Source organism: Misgurnus anguillicaudatus, chromosome 22 (genome assembly GCF_027580225.2).
Source record: "Misgurnus anguillicaudatus chromosome 22, ASM2758022v2, whole genome shotgun sequence".
NCBI lineage: Eukaryota > Metazoa > Chordata > Actinopteri > Cypriniformes > Cobitidae > Misgurnus > Misgurnus anguillicaudatus.
The window spans coordinates 37,823,115-37,840,408 of NC_073358.2; the positions used below are offsets into that span (position 1 = coordinate 37,823,115).

General features: G+C 35.8%; 1 protein-coding gene across 1 annotated transcript; it reads right to left on the reverse strand.

Moving 5' to 3' along the window:
• Window positions 1-1,801: 1,801 nt before the first annotated feature.
• atp6v0a2b (ATPase H+ transporting V0 subunit a2b) lies at window positions 1,802-17,143 on the reverse strand. Its single transcript, XM_073860224.1, has 20 exons — window positions 16,478-17,143; window positions 15,761-15,839; window positions 15,038-15,135; window positions 14,597-14,734; window positions 13,685-13,782; window positions 11,312-11,438; window positions 11,059-11,141; window positions 10,875-10,970; window positions 10,585-10,795; window positions 10,331-10,481; window positions 10,009-10,148; window positions 9,768-9,925; window positions 7,257-7,347; window positions 6,714-6,832; window positions 6,408-6,618; window positions 6,070-6,189; window positions 5,867-5,986; window positions 5,654-5,771; window positions 5,263-5,434; window positions 1,802-3,055 (listed from the first exon to the last, which is right to left on the reverse strand). Exons 1-20 carry the CDS (start codon window positions 16,592-16,594, stop codon window positions 2,953-2,955), a joined length of 2,550 nt encoding a protein of 849 aa, XP_073716325.1. The 5' UTR covers window positions 16,595-17,143; the 3' UTR covers window positions 1,802-2,952.
• Window positions 17,144-17,294: the final 151 nt, after the last annotated feature.

Genomic DNA, 17,294 nt, shown 5'->3' on the forward strand with positions numbered 1-17,294 from the left:
ACTTTTATTCTTTGTAAATGTGTTAGCATTTAGCCTAGCCCCATTCATTCCTTAGGATCCAAACAGGGATGAATTTAGAAATCACCAAACACTTCCATGTTTTCGTTATTTAAAGACTGTTACATGAGTAGTTACACGAGTAAGTATGGTGGCACAAAATAAAACTTTTGTTTGGATTCTAAGTAATGAATGGGGCTAGGCTAAACGCTAACACTTTCACAATGCGCACAAAGATTAAAAGTGCACGCGTTGAATAAAGATAGGTATGTATTAATTCATCTAAGTTGAGGTAAGAACATAGTAAAATATTGAAAATGGTGGTGTTTTCCTTTAACTTAATACAAACAACATAAATATTATATACTAAGTAAGGGATAATGTCTAGCTAGCAGGTTTTTATCGCAGAAGTGGGCCCTGACAGTGTGACAACTCTGAAGGGGCTTATTTTTCGTGAAAACAACTGTCTGCCTGTACATTATCCCACTTATTACACGGCTATTTACCTCATAAGTAATGTGAGGAACATAAAATATGGATTCGAAATATTTTATTAGCAATTTTTTAACGAATGCCAACCAATACCCCAAAAAAATATTTCTCTGGACAAAAGTATGTTTAAAATATATACTAAATACATGTAGAAAGTGAAGTTTCATTAAATATATTTTTGCATTTTAGAATATATTTAGTTTTTACCTTCATTTATCAACATATATTTCAAGATTTATTTCAAGGGCAACTTTTATTTTCCATATGGCAAAAATATATTTTCCTGGACAAAATATAAAAATTCATAAAGTAATTTTTTGCAGTTGCAAATACATTTAATTTTAACGTTTTTAAATCTATTATGTTTTTACAGGTTTGCAACATAAAGGTTTTTCTTACAATGCGACATGTATATAAATGCTTTAAAGCAACACTATGTAGTTTCCATGTAAAATGACTTACAGCTCCCCCATGTGGTTAAAAAGTGCAATAGTGCCTGGTATCGTACACTCTTCTGCAGGCAGGCGGAGGGGAGGGGCTGTGTGCTCTACCCTCCACCGCCACTTTCAGAGTGTGCTTGTAGCAGCTAGGAGGCTGCTCAGGTTGCAGCAACAGTACAATTTGTCCAGTTAAAAGTTGTTCTATCACTGAAATAATTTTAGAGACATTATTTAAAGGTAAAAAAAACTACATAGTGTTGCTTTAAATATACATTAAAAAATACAAAAAATGGCCAAAAATATATTTCAACAACTATATTTTTGGGCATTTTTTTTATAAATTTTGAAATACATTTAAAATTGTATTTAAAAATATATTTTTTTGTTATATGGGCGTTTATTTTCGGTTTTAAGACTTTTTAAATGTCACAAACACACAATTTAGTTTAATCACTTGTAAATATAGTGTCATATGTTATTAAAAGACATATTTATTTTTTGTGCAATATTAAACTGTACCTGTCAAAATGATTTGTAGCATCAAGTTACTGTGTTTTTAGTTATGAGCGGTTGTTATCTGGCAAGTGGGAATAACAAACCTGCAAATGCAGTGACTGGCCAATGAAAATTAAGCATTCCAACGAGCCGTGCAATAACTACTTATAAATTATCATCTTATAATAATTTGTTCACATTTATGCATTTGGCAGGTGTTTTTAATCCAAAGGGACTTACAAGCTACATGCTTTATCAGTATGAGGGACTTAAACCCATGACCTCTTGCACTGCTAACATTCGCTCTAGTGAGCTACAGGATTTCAAAATCATTTCAGAACTCCTCTAGAAACAAAAAATGATGCAAAGGCACTGAATACATGACAAAAATATTTATCTCGCAAAACGGACTGAAACCAAACATTACAAGGAGTTATTTAATCAAACAACTTTATAACTTCCTCCAGTTTGATCTGATATGTACTGTTAACTAAAAAGACCGTATCCAAAATTTGGAATGTATGATAACCCAAACAATGCAGACACTTTTGAAACAATACCAACCAACATGAGTACTGTTAATAAAAAACTGGAATAAATTCAGTGCCTCAAAATCCATACACCAAAACCTCACATTAAAGACAAGGATTAAATAAAAACAAGAGAGTAATTAACCAAATTTGTAACATATTAAATTTGATAAAACTATGGAGTTAAATGGTTTACAATTCTGCCCTCAGAATTTCCCCTAAAAGCAACGTTTCATTTGATCATTACATTAATCGTGTCTATCATTATTGACTGCAAATTTGAATACATTCAGCATCTTAGGCACTTGTTGGCTTTTCAGAAATATAACAAAGAGCTTTTTGTATGTCAAAAACAAATTTAAACTAGATCACCAGCCTTTAAAAAGCTCAATGATTAAATTAAATGATCAACATTAAGAACTGGCAGATTTAGGCTTACAACAGCAACATTATCTTTCTGAGCCTCACCTTGTTGCCATGTCTAAAAAAATACTATCAACAATAATTCAAATCTTTTGAGTACTAATAGGCTATGAACATAATTCAGGATCATGGTGAAAAACCTGGGATTTACATGACCGTTAATACTTTCAACAAAATATATATCTACATACATGTCTTGGGTTTAAGGCGTATTAAACTTTCTAATGGAATGTGTTGAGCTATGAAGAGACTTCTCATCTCTGCATAGCAAAACAGGTAATGGTAGAAAAATATATATGACCAAGAAGCACTTTTGTAGAACTTACATAACATTCAATAGACCCACCATTTATGGGTAACAATTTCAAAGTCTCTTTGTCTCGGTTGAGTTCCCAAATAATAACATTAAGAATCTGAAGTGGCTCAGTATGTAAATAAGTTCAGTCACCGTCCTTTAGTCGGATGTCACGAGTGTTTGGTTGTATCAATCTGGCCATAGTGCAACATCACTGTCTATGTTTAAATAAGCCGCATGATGAGTCTCACACCACTGCTGTTTTCTGTAATGTCACAGTTTATAAGAGTCCATCGTTTTCAAAGCTGCTGTGCAAGAGAGAGAAGGCAAACGGTGCAAACTTGACACCAGCACCACTGTAGAACTTATTCTGAAATTCCACCCTAAAAAAATACAGACAATGTTGGGTTAAAGGGGACATTTCACAAGACTTTTTTAATATTTCAAATAAATCTTTGGTGTCTCCAATGCGTGTATGTAAAGTTTTAGCTCAAAATATCATATAGATAATTTATTATAGCATGTTAAAATTGCCACTTTAAAGGTGTGAGCAAAAATGTGCTGTTTTGGGTGTGTCCTTTTAAATGCAAATGAGCTCATTTTTGCACTAAATGGCAGTGCCGTGGTTGGATAGTGCAGATTAAGGGGTGGGATTATCCCCTTGTGACATTACAGGGGAGCCACATTTCAATGATCTATTTTTACTTGCTTGCAGAGAATGGTTTACCAAAACTAAGTTACTTGGGTTAATCTTTTTCACATTTTCTAGGTTGATAGAAGCACTGCGGACCCAATTATAGCACTTAAACATGGAAAAGATCAGATTTTCATGATATGTCCCTTTTAAATCGTTTAAAGGGATACTCTAGCCGAATATCAAAATGACCCCATGTTAAATCACCTTCGAGCAATCCGAGATACACACGTCCATCATCCCCCAGACGAGCACATCTGGAGTTATTCTGGCAAACGTGCCTGCTCCTCCAAGCTTTATAATAGTAGAAAACAGGGTTCAGGAAATAACTACTGACTAGGTAAGCCACACGGCTCCAATGGGTTAATAAAGGTCTTCTGGGGTAATCGATGCAATTTTTAAGAAAAATATCCAGATTTAACATTTTGGAGTTCAAGATGGCGTCGTTATCGGAAGCTGGTTATTATAGTTTGTAAAGTTTAAAATATGGATATTTTCTTACAATAGACCTTTTTTAACCCCTTGGAGCCGTGTGGATTACTTCTGTAAAGGGTGGGTGCACTTTTTGGGCTTCAAAGTTATAAGTTGTTACCTGTTTTCTCCCCTTATAAGCTTGGAAAAGCAAGGACGTCTACCAAAATAACCTCAAATGTTTCTTCTGAAAGATGATGGACATATGCATCATCTCGAATTGCCTGAGGGCGAGTACATCATGCTGTAATTTTGATATTTGGCTGGAGTATCGCTTTAAGATATGAGAAACCATGTGACTAAAATAAGTTTCTAAAGCCACAAACTTCTGTTCCAACTTGAGTATTTTAGTTACATTTTCCAAGCATCTGTGCTTTATCAGTGTGTTTGTCTTGGGAAAAAAGGTACTTTACTTTATTAAAAAATGTTCACTGCATTCTAAAGAATAGAATTATACTTTGTATTCCTTTTATATGGCATATTAAAATTGATTTAATACCCAATTACATAAAAATTTAGTACTTTTAAATTTCTTGAGTAGAAGTACAAAAGTACTTTATAAAACGGCCCGTTCTGGTTCTTCATTGTGTCTTTGCTGCGTCTGTGTTGGTTGGGAACTGTTGCAGTAACACTTGATTTTGAGGAACTACTTTGTTTGACGGAAGAGTAATATTTGTACTAATATAATTACAACTTATTTGTGTTTTATTTCATGAAATCCTGTTATGCATATGAAGTAACCGTTTTATAAAAGCAATAAGCCCTGCGAAGCAGTGGTGTTACAGTGCATTTTATAACAGCTAAGGGGGTTTTAGGCACTCCCCTTAGCGTGGTGCCTAACAACACCCCTTAGCTGTTACAAAATGCACTGGTAACCCACTGCTTCTTGGGGCCTACTGCTTTATTTTACTTAAGTAAAAGTAAAAATGTACTAGATGTTTAATGTACTTAATAATAAATAATAAATGAAGAGTTTCGTTGCAAAACAAGATAACCACCGTTTTTTTAATTGTTCAGAAATCTTGTTTTTTGGTTGTGCATTCCAATTAATTTCAATTCAACTGCAGTTGGTTTGTTTTGATTTAAACCTTCATAACTTAAAAAATACAGCTAAGTAGCACCATAAAACAAAATAATAACATGATAACATAATAATAAACATGTTTTGACAAAAATGTTAAAAAAAGGATTTATCTCGTTTTGCAACGAAACTCTTCAAATATAAACCAAAAACTTGAAATTATGAAATGTAGTAGAGTAAAAATGATGATAATATGCTTTGGAATATCTGTTTTCCAAAGAAAAACACTGATAAAATAGAAATACTTGAAAATGTACTTTTATGTAGAAAGTAAAAATACTTAAGTAGTGTCCGCCTCTGCTGAATATTGATGTCTAAAATAAATTAAAAAGTGAGGTACTGACCAGTGGAGTCTGAGAGCATGAAGGAAGGCAGAAAGCCCCTCCATTATCAGCAGGATGGCTACAGTGAGGACAGCAAACACACCAAAAACAGGCACCAGAAACACGATGCCCACATCAGTATCCACACGCAGACCGACCCGCATCACCATCTCCCACAGCACTTCAGACAACTCTGAATCACAACACATAATCAACATTTCTGTTTCATTTTTAACCTCTAAATGTAGTTTTCTGAGGATTTCTAATTTGCTATGTTATGGTTTGGCATGTTAAATTATTAAAAAAAGCATTTTTTACAACTTTGTGTCTTTTCGAATGAACTGTCTGGTTAATATTTTTCAAGATTTATGAACCGTACGTAACAATAACTGAAGTGAGGGGTGTTACTCACGAGCATGTGCCAGGCTGAGAGCCCAGAGTCGCAGGTAGGATGCAGTGTTAGAGATGCAGCTCAAGCAGTACTCTATTGTGTGAATGGCCTGATGCATGAACACGTCACTAAAGTCTAACTGTGGAGTAAAGGACAACTTTGTAAGACTCGAAACCAACAGGTTTATGCAGCCGAAAGTGACATCCAATCAAATGCTTTTCTAGGTAGCCTCACCTCATCTGATTGGCCGTCAGAGCTGGTGGAATGGCTGTCCAGGCTACTGCCCTCCTCCATATCGTGAGTATGCAAGAGAGAGAGCTCTTCTTCACTACCCCTTCGTACTCGCTGATAACCCTACAGAGACAGAGAGTGACTATGAGCTTCAGCTACAGTGGAAAAAAAGGAGAACATAAATCCCTTAAAAAGCAGATCCTCACCCTGTACATGCCCAGACGTCCTTTGCCTTTGTGTAGCCAGTAGAGGTAGAGAGGTTTGCCCAGCAATAACACAGGCACGGATAACAGAGCTATGATCAATAGAAACACCTGAAGGCCACGCTGTGGCAGAGAAGAAAAGAGTTAAATGATGAATGCACATTGGCCACTATCAAAAGCTAGTTATTCTAGTTTATAAAGTTAGTACCACCTCTGGAAAACTTTTCTCTTTGCCTTGAAAATGTTGACACTTGTTATATCAGACACATTTTTTCTCATTCTAAGGTAAGAATTGATTTTTTTTTTTTTTAGAAAACTAATCCTAAAAGTCTGAGTCTCACCTGTCCTGTGTAGAGTGGCTGGCTGGAGTCGGCCTGCATGATGAACATGTTGATAAATTGGATGAGGATGCTGGGAGCTGTATGACTGTCCTCAACTGTAAAAACCAGCCACTTATAAACAATCATGAAGACCAGATACCCGAAGAGACAGAGAAGGAATAGAAGCTCGGGCAGAAACATCAAATAGATGTTAAACCTCCGCCTGAAGTGCCTGATAAAAATCAACATATCAAACATTACAAAAATCATCTAGTTTTAAAAAAACAACACGTTTTCTGTGAAAACACTCATTATAAAATATCTCACAAGTGATTGAAAACACCAAGGACGACTCCGAAAGTCATGTGAATTACTCCTAAAATCACAGACATCTTCATCTTATAGGAGTTCAGGAAGGTGAGCTTGTTCGACGCCAGGTTCCAGATCTACAGAAAGCACAAATATGAGCATTAAACCCCTTTTTCTCTTTTATGGTCATTGTGAAGAACATCTATACCAGTGGTTCTTAAACTTTTGGCGTGCCACCGTCCTTGTGTATGGTGCATACCTTCTTAACCCCCCCCCAGGGAAAATTTACAATAAAACTTAACATTTAAATTAAACAAAACATATTACATGATACAATGTGCTGTTATTAAGTAGCCTTTTTTCTGAGGTTTAATGATAAATAAAAAACATCATAAAAACTGACACATTCTTGCACCCTCCAGTTTGAGAACCACTGCTCTATACCATTACATTCTTATGGTGCACATACTCATGACTTGTGTTTATGGTGATGTAATTATACAGCAGTTAGATTTAATAACATAATAATAATAATAATAATAATATCTTTTAAAGACCTACCGGGTCAATTCCCAGAGGATAGGGCCCTTTAAACACTCCTGTGACCTTTGGATCCAGTGCAAGATACAAATTTCCACGGAGATCCTTCATACTAAAGATCAAGAGAATATAAAGATCACCTTACAAACAGCGCAAACACCACATTTCACTGTCAGAGACTAAAGGTGCGGTCCTACAGAATTTTCAATAGCATTATGACATGACATCGTCAGTTGTCTGATCTCATAAACTAGGAATGCACCGAATGTTCGGTGCATTCCTACAAAGTAACATGCTTAAATTTATGGACTTAATTGATTTTTACATTGTTCAATTAGGATATAAAGCAAATCGGGTTATTTTACCGGCAAATATTCAAAAATGATTCATAGAAAGGGATAGCTGTTACAATTTGAGAGGTTATGCCCATTTTGAAATACCTGCTTTTAGAACGACAAGGAAAAGTATGTGTGTGGTGCCAGACTCTGGAATACCCTGAGTGCCCAACTTAAGCAGTGCCCATCCATTCATCAATTCAAAGCGAAGTATAAACAAGTAATATTGTCTAAGTATAGGACGGAAGAATGGCCTTAGGGTGGAAGTGGAATACGCTATAGAGCTATTTATTTATGTTGTATTTCTGAGACTGGTAAACTAAAAAAGAGAATGTAAGTTAGTAAAGATAATATAATTAATCGATTATAGTTCAGAATAATTGTGGTTAAAAACACCTTGAATCTTTAACAATAAGGAACAAAAGATCAAATTAAAAGATTGGTGACTAATTGTTACAGGCAATGTGTTTTTTTTTTCTCTCTCTTTCTTGTACTTATTGAAGAGGTTTTTTTATATTTTCTTTCATGTCTTAATAGAAGGGTTGTGAGTAAATATTGTTGATTGTACAGTCACTGGAGCAGGATAGCATAAACATGTGACGACTGTCTTATTGGTTTAATAAATGTAATTGCGGCTCAATGGTATAAAAGGGGGTAGGTGTTAATAAGCTTAAGCTTCTACCTACCCCTTTTGAGCATCATTTCTATTTTTTTCTCTCCTTTTTCTTTCTTTCTTTTTTCCACTTACTTGTATTATAATGAAATTTGTTATTATGTTGATTTTTATGTAATTAGATGCTCAAATAAACTAAAAATGATGATGATGACGATATATATATTTAGTGTTCGGCCAAACAAGTGAAAAGGTCAAATAATTTTTTCCGAACAATGAGGTTTTTGATGACGCAATCGAATAGTAACCAGCGCAGAGTGAGTGACGCGCAAATGCAGCAAACATGTGGATAAAAGCATTTAAAAGTGTCAGAGAAAGACACGACCATGCAACGTATAAGGAAGACACGGCATCGGCGATCCTGGGTATTTGTCTGCTGAATGCACAGCGAACGAAAGACTTTAGCTCTTCATCTCATGTCATAGAACGAAGAGCGTTAGCAGTAAGTAATAAAAACTTCCTAAAACCAGTAAAGTCCTATCATGACAAACACGCTTATATTAAATAAAAATAAAAGAAATAAAACTATATTAACAAAGTTAACAATGTGTAACACCCTATAATGACTGCTGGAATGGCAAAATAAATTAATTGTTAAATAATAATATATAAAATGTAACTTGGTGAGATAGTGAGAAAATTGGCAAAATAACTTGAAACAATTTTAAAAGGAAAATTAAATTTTTTTTCAGTTGTTTGGTATTTTTCATTTTATTAGGCTTCGACCAAGAATTTTCCTTTCGGTGCATCCCTATAAGGGATGTATAACAATTAATCGGAATTAATATATAGCAGAATAAAAGTTTTTGTTTACATCATATATGTGTGTGAACTGTGTATAATAATTATGTATATATACACATATGCACAAATGCATGTATCATTTTAAGAAAACATATATATTAATATATTAAGTATTTATATTTATATATAATATAAATTATACATAAATATATACACATGTAAACATTTTTAAATATATACATGAATGTGTGTGCATTTATCTATACAAAGTTATATATGGAGCAAGGCTTTGAACCGGTTCACGGAATGGAAACAAAAACCAGAAACTTTTGATGTTTTGAAAGGAACAGAAACGAAACCAGAAACTTTCAAAAAACATATGTTCCGGAACAGAAACGTTTATTTAAAATAATGGTAACCGGTTAAAGGCGGAGTCCACGATGTTTGAAAAACGCTTTGGAAAAGGAGACGGGGCCGACTACCAAAACACACTTATAGCCAATCAAATCAAATGCCGGGTTGCGTATGTGTGGGGCGGGTCTATCAACAGAAGGTCCAGATTCTATTGGGGTAGGGGCGTGTTTGTTTAGGTGATTTCAAATATCAACATTGGCCTTCAAACATCATGGACTCCGCCTTTAATACATTTATTTTTTCATTATTTGACAAGATTTCTGGCCAATATGACTCACAGTATGACACACAATATATATATATTGTGTATAAGATTATTTTAAAGATTAGAATGCACACAGTACTGTCTATGCTGTAAACACTTACGTCCAATTTTTTTGATCAAACATGGGATTGACGCTCCATCCTGAGCCAAACAGGTTGAGCGATTTGGAGAAACAATCGTTGTATATTATTCCAGTGTAGATTGAAAATATGCCCATCATCAGGATGATATAACGACCCTCGAAAAACGTGTTCCAGATCTAAATAAATGATCAAACATAGTGGTTACTCAGATAGAATTAGACCAACTGACAGACATGTGTTAATAGCATTCTGCCTGTACCTCATTCCTGGTCTTCTTTAGTTTGCGGTCATTCTCATAGAGAACCATCCACAGCGCAAACAGTGCCATGATGACACCATGCCCGAGGTCTCCAAACATCACAGCAAACAGGAAGGGAAATGTGACAATTGTATATGGAGCTATGAAATGGCATGAAACAGAAAAATGCATCTTTTATTTCTATAAAGTTTGTCAACTTTGAAATAATGTGCACTGGAAAATCACTAAATATAAAAAGCATTTATGATATATGTTGAAAACATCTCACACAATGTTCCCTGGAAGTCATATTTTTTTCATAAATAAACCAGAGCTATCTCACCTGGGTTAACCTCTCTGTAGCTGCCTACGCCATAGGCGTCCACTATATTCTGGAAGCCTGAGGTGAACTTGTTGGTACGCATGAGGGTTGGTGGAGTGTCACTGCTCGGGATTCGATTGACAAAGGAGGGAACTGTGGTTCCACTATTCCTCTGAAGCATTCAAACAACAACCATCACAGTAAAATCAGAGCTCTGACATCAGCAAGCAATTTTAACCGTTTGGCCCACCAATCAGGTAAACAAGCAATCTTACCGATCCGACCTCTAGCGCCCTCCGGAGTGCAGGGAGATCATTGACAGGACACCACACCTCCGCTATGAGGCACTTGTTTGTGACATCAAAACTACAGAGATTGAGGATGTGGTATATGGCCTTCATTTTCTTAACCTGTATCACCCAAGTGTACACAGTCTCTGAGGCTTTGATCAACACCTGCCTCAGGTAATCCTCCGTCCGGTAAAGAACTGTGAAGACCACCGAAAACATTTCAACAACAATATCTGCAACTAAGTTAAACCTGCAAAACTTTGCTGTGTGGACTTACTGTGTGCAGGTCCTGAATGCGTGTACGCAGCCCCTCAACCACATCTGCCCTCTCCTCATTACTGTTAGGGTACGGGTACAGGTGACAGTGGTAGCTACAGAGACAGAAAACATATGACACTCAAAATAACACCACATTAGTACCTCCCAAACAGAAGTCTTTATATAGGAAATACAAGTTACCAGTCACATATCTTCTTAACCTTCTGTCCAATCTGATCTCCCCAATAGGAAATGAGAAACACCACACTTCTTGTTGGCTCGCCCTGACATAGCAAACACAGAATAGCAGTCAAATAACCATTACATACTTATGTAAAATTGCTATAACACAATATCTGATCTATTATTTTATAATATTTCTAAAGATTCATCATTCATTCACATACATAGAATATGTACGTTTTAAACAATATGAAAAGCAAATGTTTCTCACCGAATCTGGGTCTTCCAGGATCTCATCTACCTCAGAGTAGGTGAGTATGGTGTAGCCCTTACACACCCTCCAGAGCATTCGCTCAAACGCCTCGATTTTCACTCTCTGGATGAGCCCAGAAATGAACCTGTGGCGCAAAAAGGAGAGAAATGTGAGCACAACTTCTAATTCAGTGCTACATATGCAGTATGCAGAGGTTCATGCTAAGGTCACTTATTTATTAACACCTATATTCATGGCCTATCTTCAAGACAATTCATGAAAATGCTTTTTTTTCATTTATTAATGAAATCCCTATACAACCATGTAAATTATATTATCAGCATAACCATTAGGGTGGTCCTTTTTTCCACTTTTAAAAGTTCATGTTCTCACCCCACCAATATGTTTGTATATAATAATATTATTTTTTAAAGTTTAACACATTCGCGTATTATGTAATACTTTGTGCTAGCATGTATAATTGTTTAATAATACTTATGGCAGCAATGGATTTATTTGACCATGCCCCATGCAATTAAAACTTTGTTTTAGTTGTGATATGTCTTTGAAAGCAAGAAAGCTTCAGTGTGAATGAAGCACAATAGACAATATACACCGAGACAATGGCTTAAGCAACACGAAGCAAGTCCGCTTTATGGTTACTCGGATCAGAAGAGACTGAAATAACTGGAACAAACTTACACTCCAAGAAGCAAGTTTTATGTGTGTTGTGCGTTAAATGGTACAGTTTTGCACAAATATGAGATTTCGGAAATATTAAAAGGCTTTGAGCAACCTCTAGATTTTTTTACAGTGTGTTTTATTGATATCCTAACACATTAAGTTGAACATTAAAAAAATTGACCCATTATAAAGACCACCCTAATAAACAACCTGCTGCAGACTCCACAAATAATGTAACAAATAATGTTATTAACTTGTGTGATCTTTTTATGTAAATACTTGAATGATAGACCATGTTGGAGCAGTATTCTTATGTAATTACCTTGATTGTTAGTGGAAACTTCTTTAAAGACATACTATGCAGTTATTTTACCTTAATATAACAGCTTCAAAGTTATTTCGGTGGTAAACAAAGTCATAGTAAGGCAAATCATCCTCCTGTCGAAGCTCGGGGAGGACGCCGCTAGCAAAACCACCAATGCAAGCTTGAGAGAACCGCCCCTGACAAATCTCGCGAGAATCACGACTTGCTTTACGGCAACGACAGCACACACGTTAGGCTTGTTTGACTTCGTGCGGCGCTGCAAGAACCGACCGCCGGATGACGTCAAAGTACCGCGAGAATGATCCGAGACGGCACTTTGACGTCATCCGGCTGTCGGTTCTTGCAGCGCTGCATGAAGTCGATCAAGCCTATAACAACAACTGCACACGCGAATTTGAGACGTGAGGCTAAACGATTTAAAAGTTAAGAAAGCGCGTTCGGAAGAGAGTAGGACAAGAGAATCTGACCGCGTTAGGAACCGGACAAGAGTCCCACTCGGTCAGGTTTTTACTCGTTGGCGTGAGCTAAAAGACAGCACTGGATGCAACAGAGATGCTGATCTGGCAATCTTGTTGATGGACTAGTAAGAAACCTCTTATTTGTAAACTTGTTTGCGATCTATGCTGTATGTTGTTGCGCTTGCTTGTAGTATGTCATGCGATTATCATGACAACAATCAATATCTCACATAATTATCTGGACATAAATAAGCCTAGAGGTTGTAAATAGTGTAAACATGCACAATTTGCAAACTATTATGATAAATAGCAATAATCATGTATAGTGACATTATAACAACCAATGTTATGAAATAATGCAACGTACACAATTAACTTTGTCATGGCATTTTGTAATGTTTACTTGTGATTTAGCTGCAATCATGTAAAAACGTTATAAGCCAGCAAACGCGGTAGGCTACTTTATTATTATATGCACTCTACACTTGGAATAAACTTCCCTATTAACATCATCTGTAGTTTAGTAGACTATGCAGTAGCCTAATATTTGTATGAAATTGTGAAACATTACCTGGTGAAATATTCGGAGGTGTAATAGAGTGGGAAATTACGACAGTTGCAAGTATTCTCCAGTGAATCTAGGGGTTGCTGTTTGACAAAAACGCCGAAAATGCATAGAGCGGATTTAAATTCAAAAACAGCTTTGGCTTGTAAAGCCAGAAAAACAAATTGTGAAAGCATCTTTTCAGACATACAGGATGTCACATAGAACGTAAGGCTGACACTTTCGGTTTCTAATCTGACATCAGTTTAACTTTCTCAAGCAGTAGTTAAGGTGTAAATTAAAATTGTGTAAAGTGGGCCTTGATTTGTGCAATCAACAATTATAATAATGCCAGCATTCGGTTTCTAAACACAGCTCACCCCAGCTTGGCCCCAAGCCTCTGCATGCTTGTGTAGTCCATCATGGGCTCTTTCTCCAGAAAGGGGAACTCTTCATACTGGGCCTGCATTGGCTCTCTCTGCTCACAGACACAGACAGGATATTAGATAGATACATACTCACACGCACACAGTTCTGCATACATGTAAAGACCTGAAATATCAAGCAGTCAGTGAACATCAGGTGACTCACAATGCCCTACATTATCTTAGGCAAAAACATGGGCTATAATCACATGCAAACATTGGCAGCCACAGAGACAAACCCCAAAGTCCAGACAAGGAAAGCCTAGGATATATTTAGTATTGTTTGCTTAAAAAAATTGGTCACATAATAAATTATTGAAACATTGTAAATCCTTTTACCAATCAGATCTTAATACTTTCTATTTTTAATGATCAATTCAGGTGCTTATGGGAATGTTTTCAATCGATTTTTCAAAGCTTTTGTTTAGGTTTGTCTGACTAGTTGACTGATGATGACACTTTCAACTTTAAATTGACAATTTTTAATGATAAAAATGTAAAAAAAAGAGCAAATTTGCTTCAAAAAGGTGAATTTGGTAGTTGTTTGTATAACTGAACTATAGACAATTTCATCGGACGCACATGCGATGACGCGATTATGCGTCTGATCAGAATTTTACTTCCGGTTTATGTTTATTTAATGGTCTAACTAGTTGCTAAACTGAACTCTTGAACAAATACCTCGTGGAAAATAACAAATGTTTTGGTTTCCTATGTAATCTACATGTTGTTCATTTTGCTTGTTATATAAATAAACGTATATAACAATGCAATGCAAGTCACTTTGGACAAAAGCATCTGCTAGATGAATATACGTAAACATGGGCAGCAGCCAGACATGTGATAGAGAGTCAACCAGAGCCCCACCTTTGCACTACGGTGCACAAAGTTGTGTGTGACGCGCAGCATGTGCGTGTACTCCGTAAGCTCTAGAAGGTTCTTCTGGAGTTTCTCTTTGTTCTTGGTGACCTCACTGAGCTCCTGCTCCAGCCTCTGAAGTTTCTCCTAAACAAAGCAAAGAAGAATCTGTCATAAGTACATAATAAATGTTAAAGTATGTAATGATGATAGTGAGCGAGCGTAATGAGACTAAGGAAAGATCAAGCAAGGAATTTTGATGAAAAATGATTTGCAGCTCCTGAAGAAAATACTCATAATTGCAAAGAACTTCAATTTTGTAAATGAGATTGTTTAGGAGAAAATGTTAATATTTATCCTTTAAAAGCTAACTTTGTTAACGTTTAGAAGCACACCAGCATAAAAGACTTCGAAGGGCTAAACAAATGAACAGTGTTTAACTGAACTCACCATTATTGACATCACATGTTTGGGTAAAGGGGCAGCTGGGTTCACATCACCATCTGGTAGTGGAATGTCTTCTTTTTTAATTTCCCTTAAAAGATATCCTATTATGGGACAAAACAATTTAGTTTATTCATCCCATTAACTTTTTTATTTCTTATTTAAGTTTTATCAATGCTTTTTCTCCCTACTGATATAGATCCAAAGCTTTGCAAGATACGACATTGCAAGGTATCATTTTTCACACCTGACCTGAATATAAATAAAGGCTTTTGGGGAGTAGCCTACTTTAGCTTACACTGCCCAGCACATGTTCACAAATACCTGGAAGTGAAAGGATTGTCTTATTTTTGCATAACAAATTTCTTGGTAAAGATTCAATAGACAAGCATGGGCTTCGTATTAACCAAGTTAACTGGACAAAGATACTATTTGCTCTTCTCTTTTAGTAGTCTAAGAAGCTGATTATGGCATTAAAGTCCCCATTCATGCAGAGTAAACAAACACAGCCTTGTAAGGATTCAAATAAGTTTCACTTTCTGCCTCTTACAAGAGCCTTCCTATTATGCAAAACTGGCAATTGGAGTCTTATTTGAAAATACAGTGCCTTGTATTCAGATCTAAAGGTATTCAAATGTCACATACTTTACCATATCACACCACACATTGTACTGAAAATAATATGAATCAAAATATGATCCCAGAATAAACACAAAAAGGGCATTTTACCCAGAATTCTCTCCATCTCCTCGCATCTCTTGATCTCATTGACAAACTTGCGCTGGAACGAAGTTACACTTGGATTGAGCTGGGATAAAAAGAAAAACAGTTTGTTTTGTATGAACCGATGTATATTTATTTACACTATTTTGTAGATAAGGGACAAAATGATACATTTCAGTCATTCGTTTTATTTAAAAAAAAATTATAGATCTATTAGTAAACACTGACTTTAGATATTTTTGTTATATTATGTGCAAATGTTGACAGTTCAAAAATGGAAAAAATGACTTTTCCTGTTCTTTTTCCAAAGTTTTCATATCCCCTTGAATACCATGGATAAGAGCAAATACGGCTCGATGAGAGAAACATTTTTGACTTGTACAAAAAACATTTTTAGTTAGAGATCTGATGTTTAGTCCACACAAAATGACCATAAAGTTACAGCAAAGTGCTATGAACTATTAATCTTTTTTTTAACAAGGTCAACAGTGAAGTAGTATATATGGGAGCATATTATGAAACATAAAATAAAAAATTAAAAGATTGCATTAAAATAATTAACATTCATAATAAACAAAATGCTGCCTAGTAGCTCCCGAACTTAGATATTAAATGAGTGTGTCACATATGTCGAAACAACTTCATTATTTCCATATAGACAGTATATTTACTTAAACAAATACATCACTGAGACATTATTGATAACTATATACACCAACTTACGTCTCTAAACTCCACCAGTCCGAGTTCACCTAGTTCACGGATGCAGTCGTAAGCGGAACCGGACTGCAAGAACAGCTGGGCCAGACACATCTCTTCACCTCGAAACAACGAACCCATCTCGACAGGAACACGTCCTTTTCACACTAAAAGTATTGTTTACATTAGACACTGAAGGTAAAGAAGATAAAAAGCCAACAGGTGCGTTTTGTCTGGACGCTTGGACACCGATCCGGACCGGTGAATGATGGCACCAACCGCCTTATCAGTGACACGTATTCCTCTCCTCAGTCCCCATACAAAACACTGTCTATACGGTTAGTTATTCAAATCTCCAGTGATTTTGGCACGTCCATCTCAGGTAAAAGTTCCGACAGCTGAAGTCTGAAGTAAGACTTTTTCTTACGTTACAACTGGTGTTCACTTTAGCCCTGAGCTAAGTTACACACAGACACTGTCGACGGAGTATGGCCTCTCGATCATTGATCTGGACCCTGTGAAATATTTCCTTTCTGGTGTCTTTAAAAGACACTCGCGTAATGTTTAACAGTGGTTGTTAGTCATTCTTGCTTGTTTTTGTTTCCGTGTCTTCCGAACACCATCGGTATCCCAAACTTCAGTTCCGTCAGAGTAAAGACTCGCCGCTTACTTTCAACAGTTGAGCGACTCTTCAAAATAAAAGTCGCCACTTCAGCGCAATATATTAAATTGAAACCTGCGCTGACGTTTAATTAAATCTATAATTATAAATAGTAATTTTAGAGTGTACGTATATGTTTAAATTTGAAATATATTTAAAATATTTAGTTTTCGTAAACTA

Bases quoted from the DNA above. Each gene is read 5' to 3' on its own strand.
- atp6v0a2b (XM_073860224.1), bottom strand. From the start codon at position 16,594: ATGGGTTCGTTGTTTCGAGGTGAAGAGATGTGTCTGGCCCAGCTGTTC. The intron at 10,971-11,058 runs GTAACTTGTATT...CTGTCTCTGTAG, and splicing joins GTTAAGAAGATATGTGACTG to CTACCACTGTCACCTGTACC. The intron at 5,772-5,866 runs GTGAGGCTACCT...TTTACTCCACAG, and splicing joins CTGACGGCCAATCAGATGAG to TTAGACTTTAGTGACGTGTT.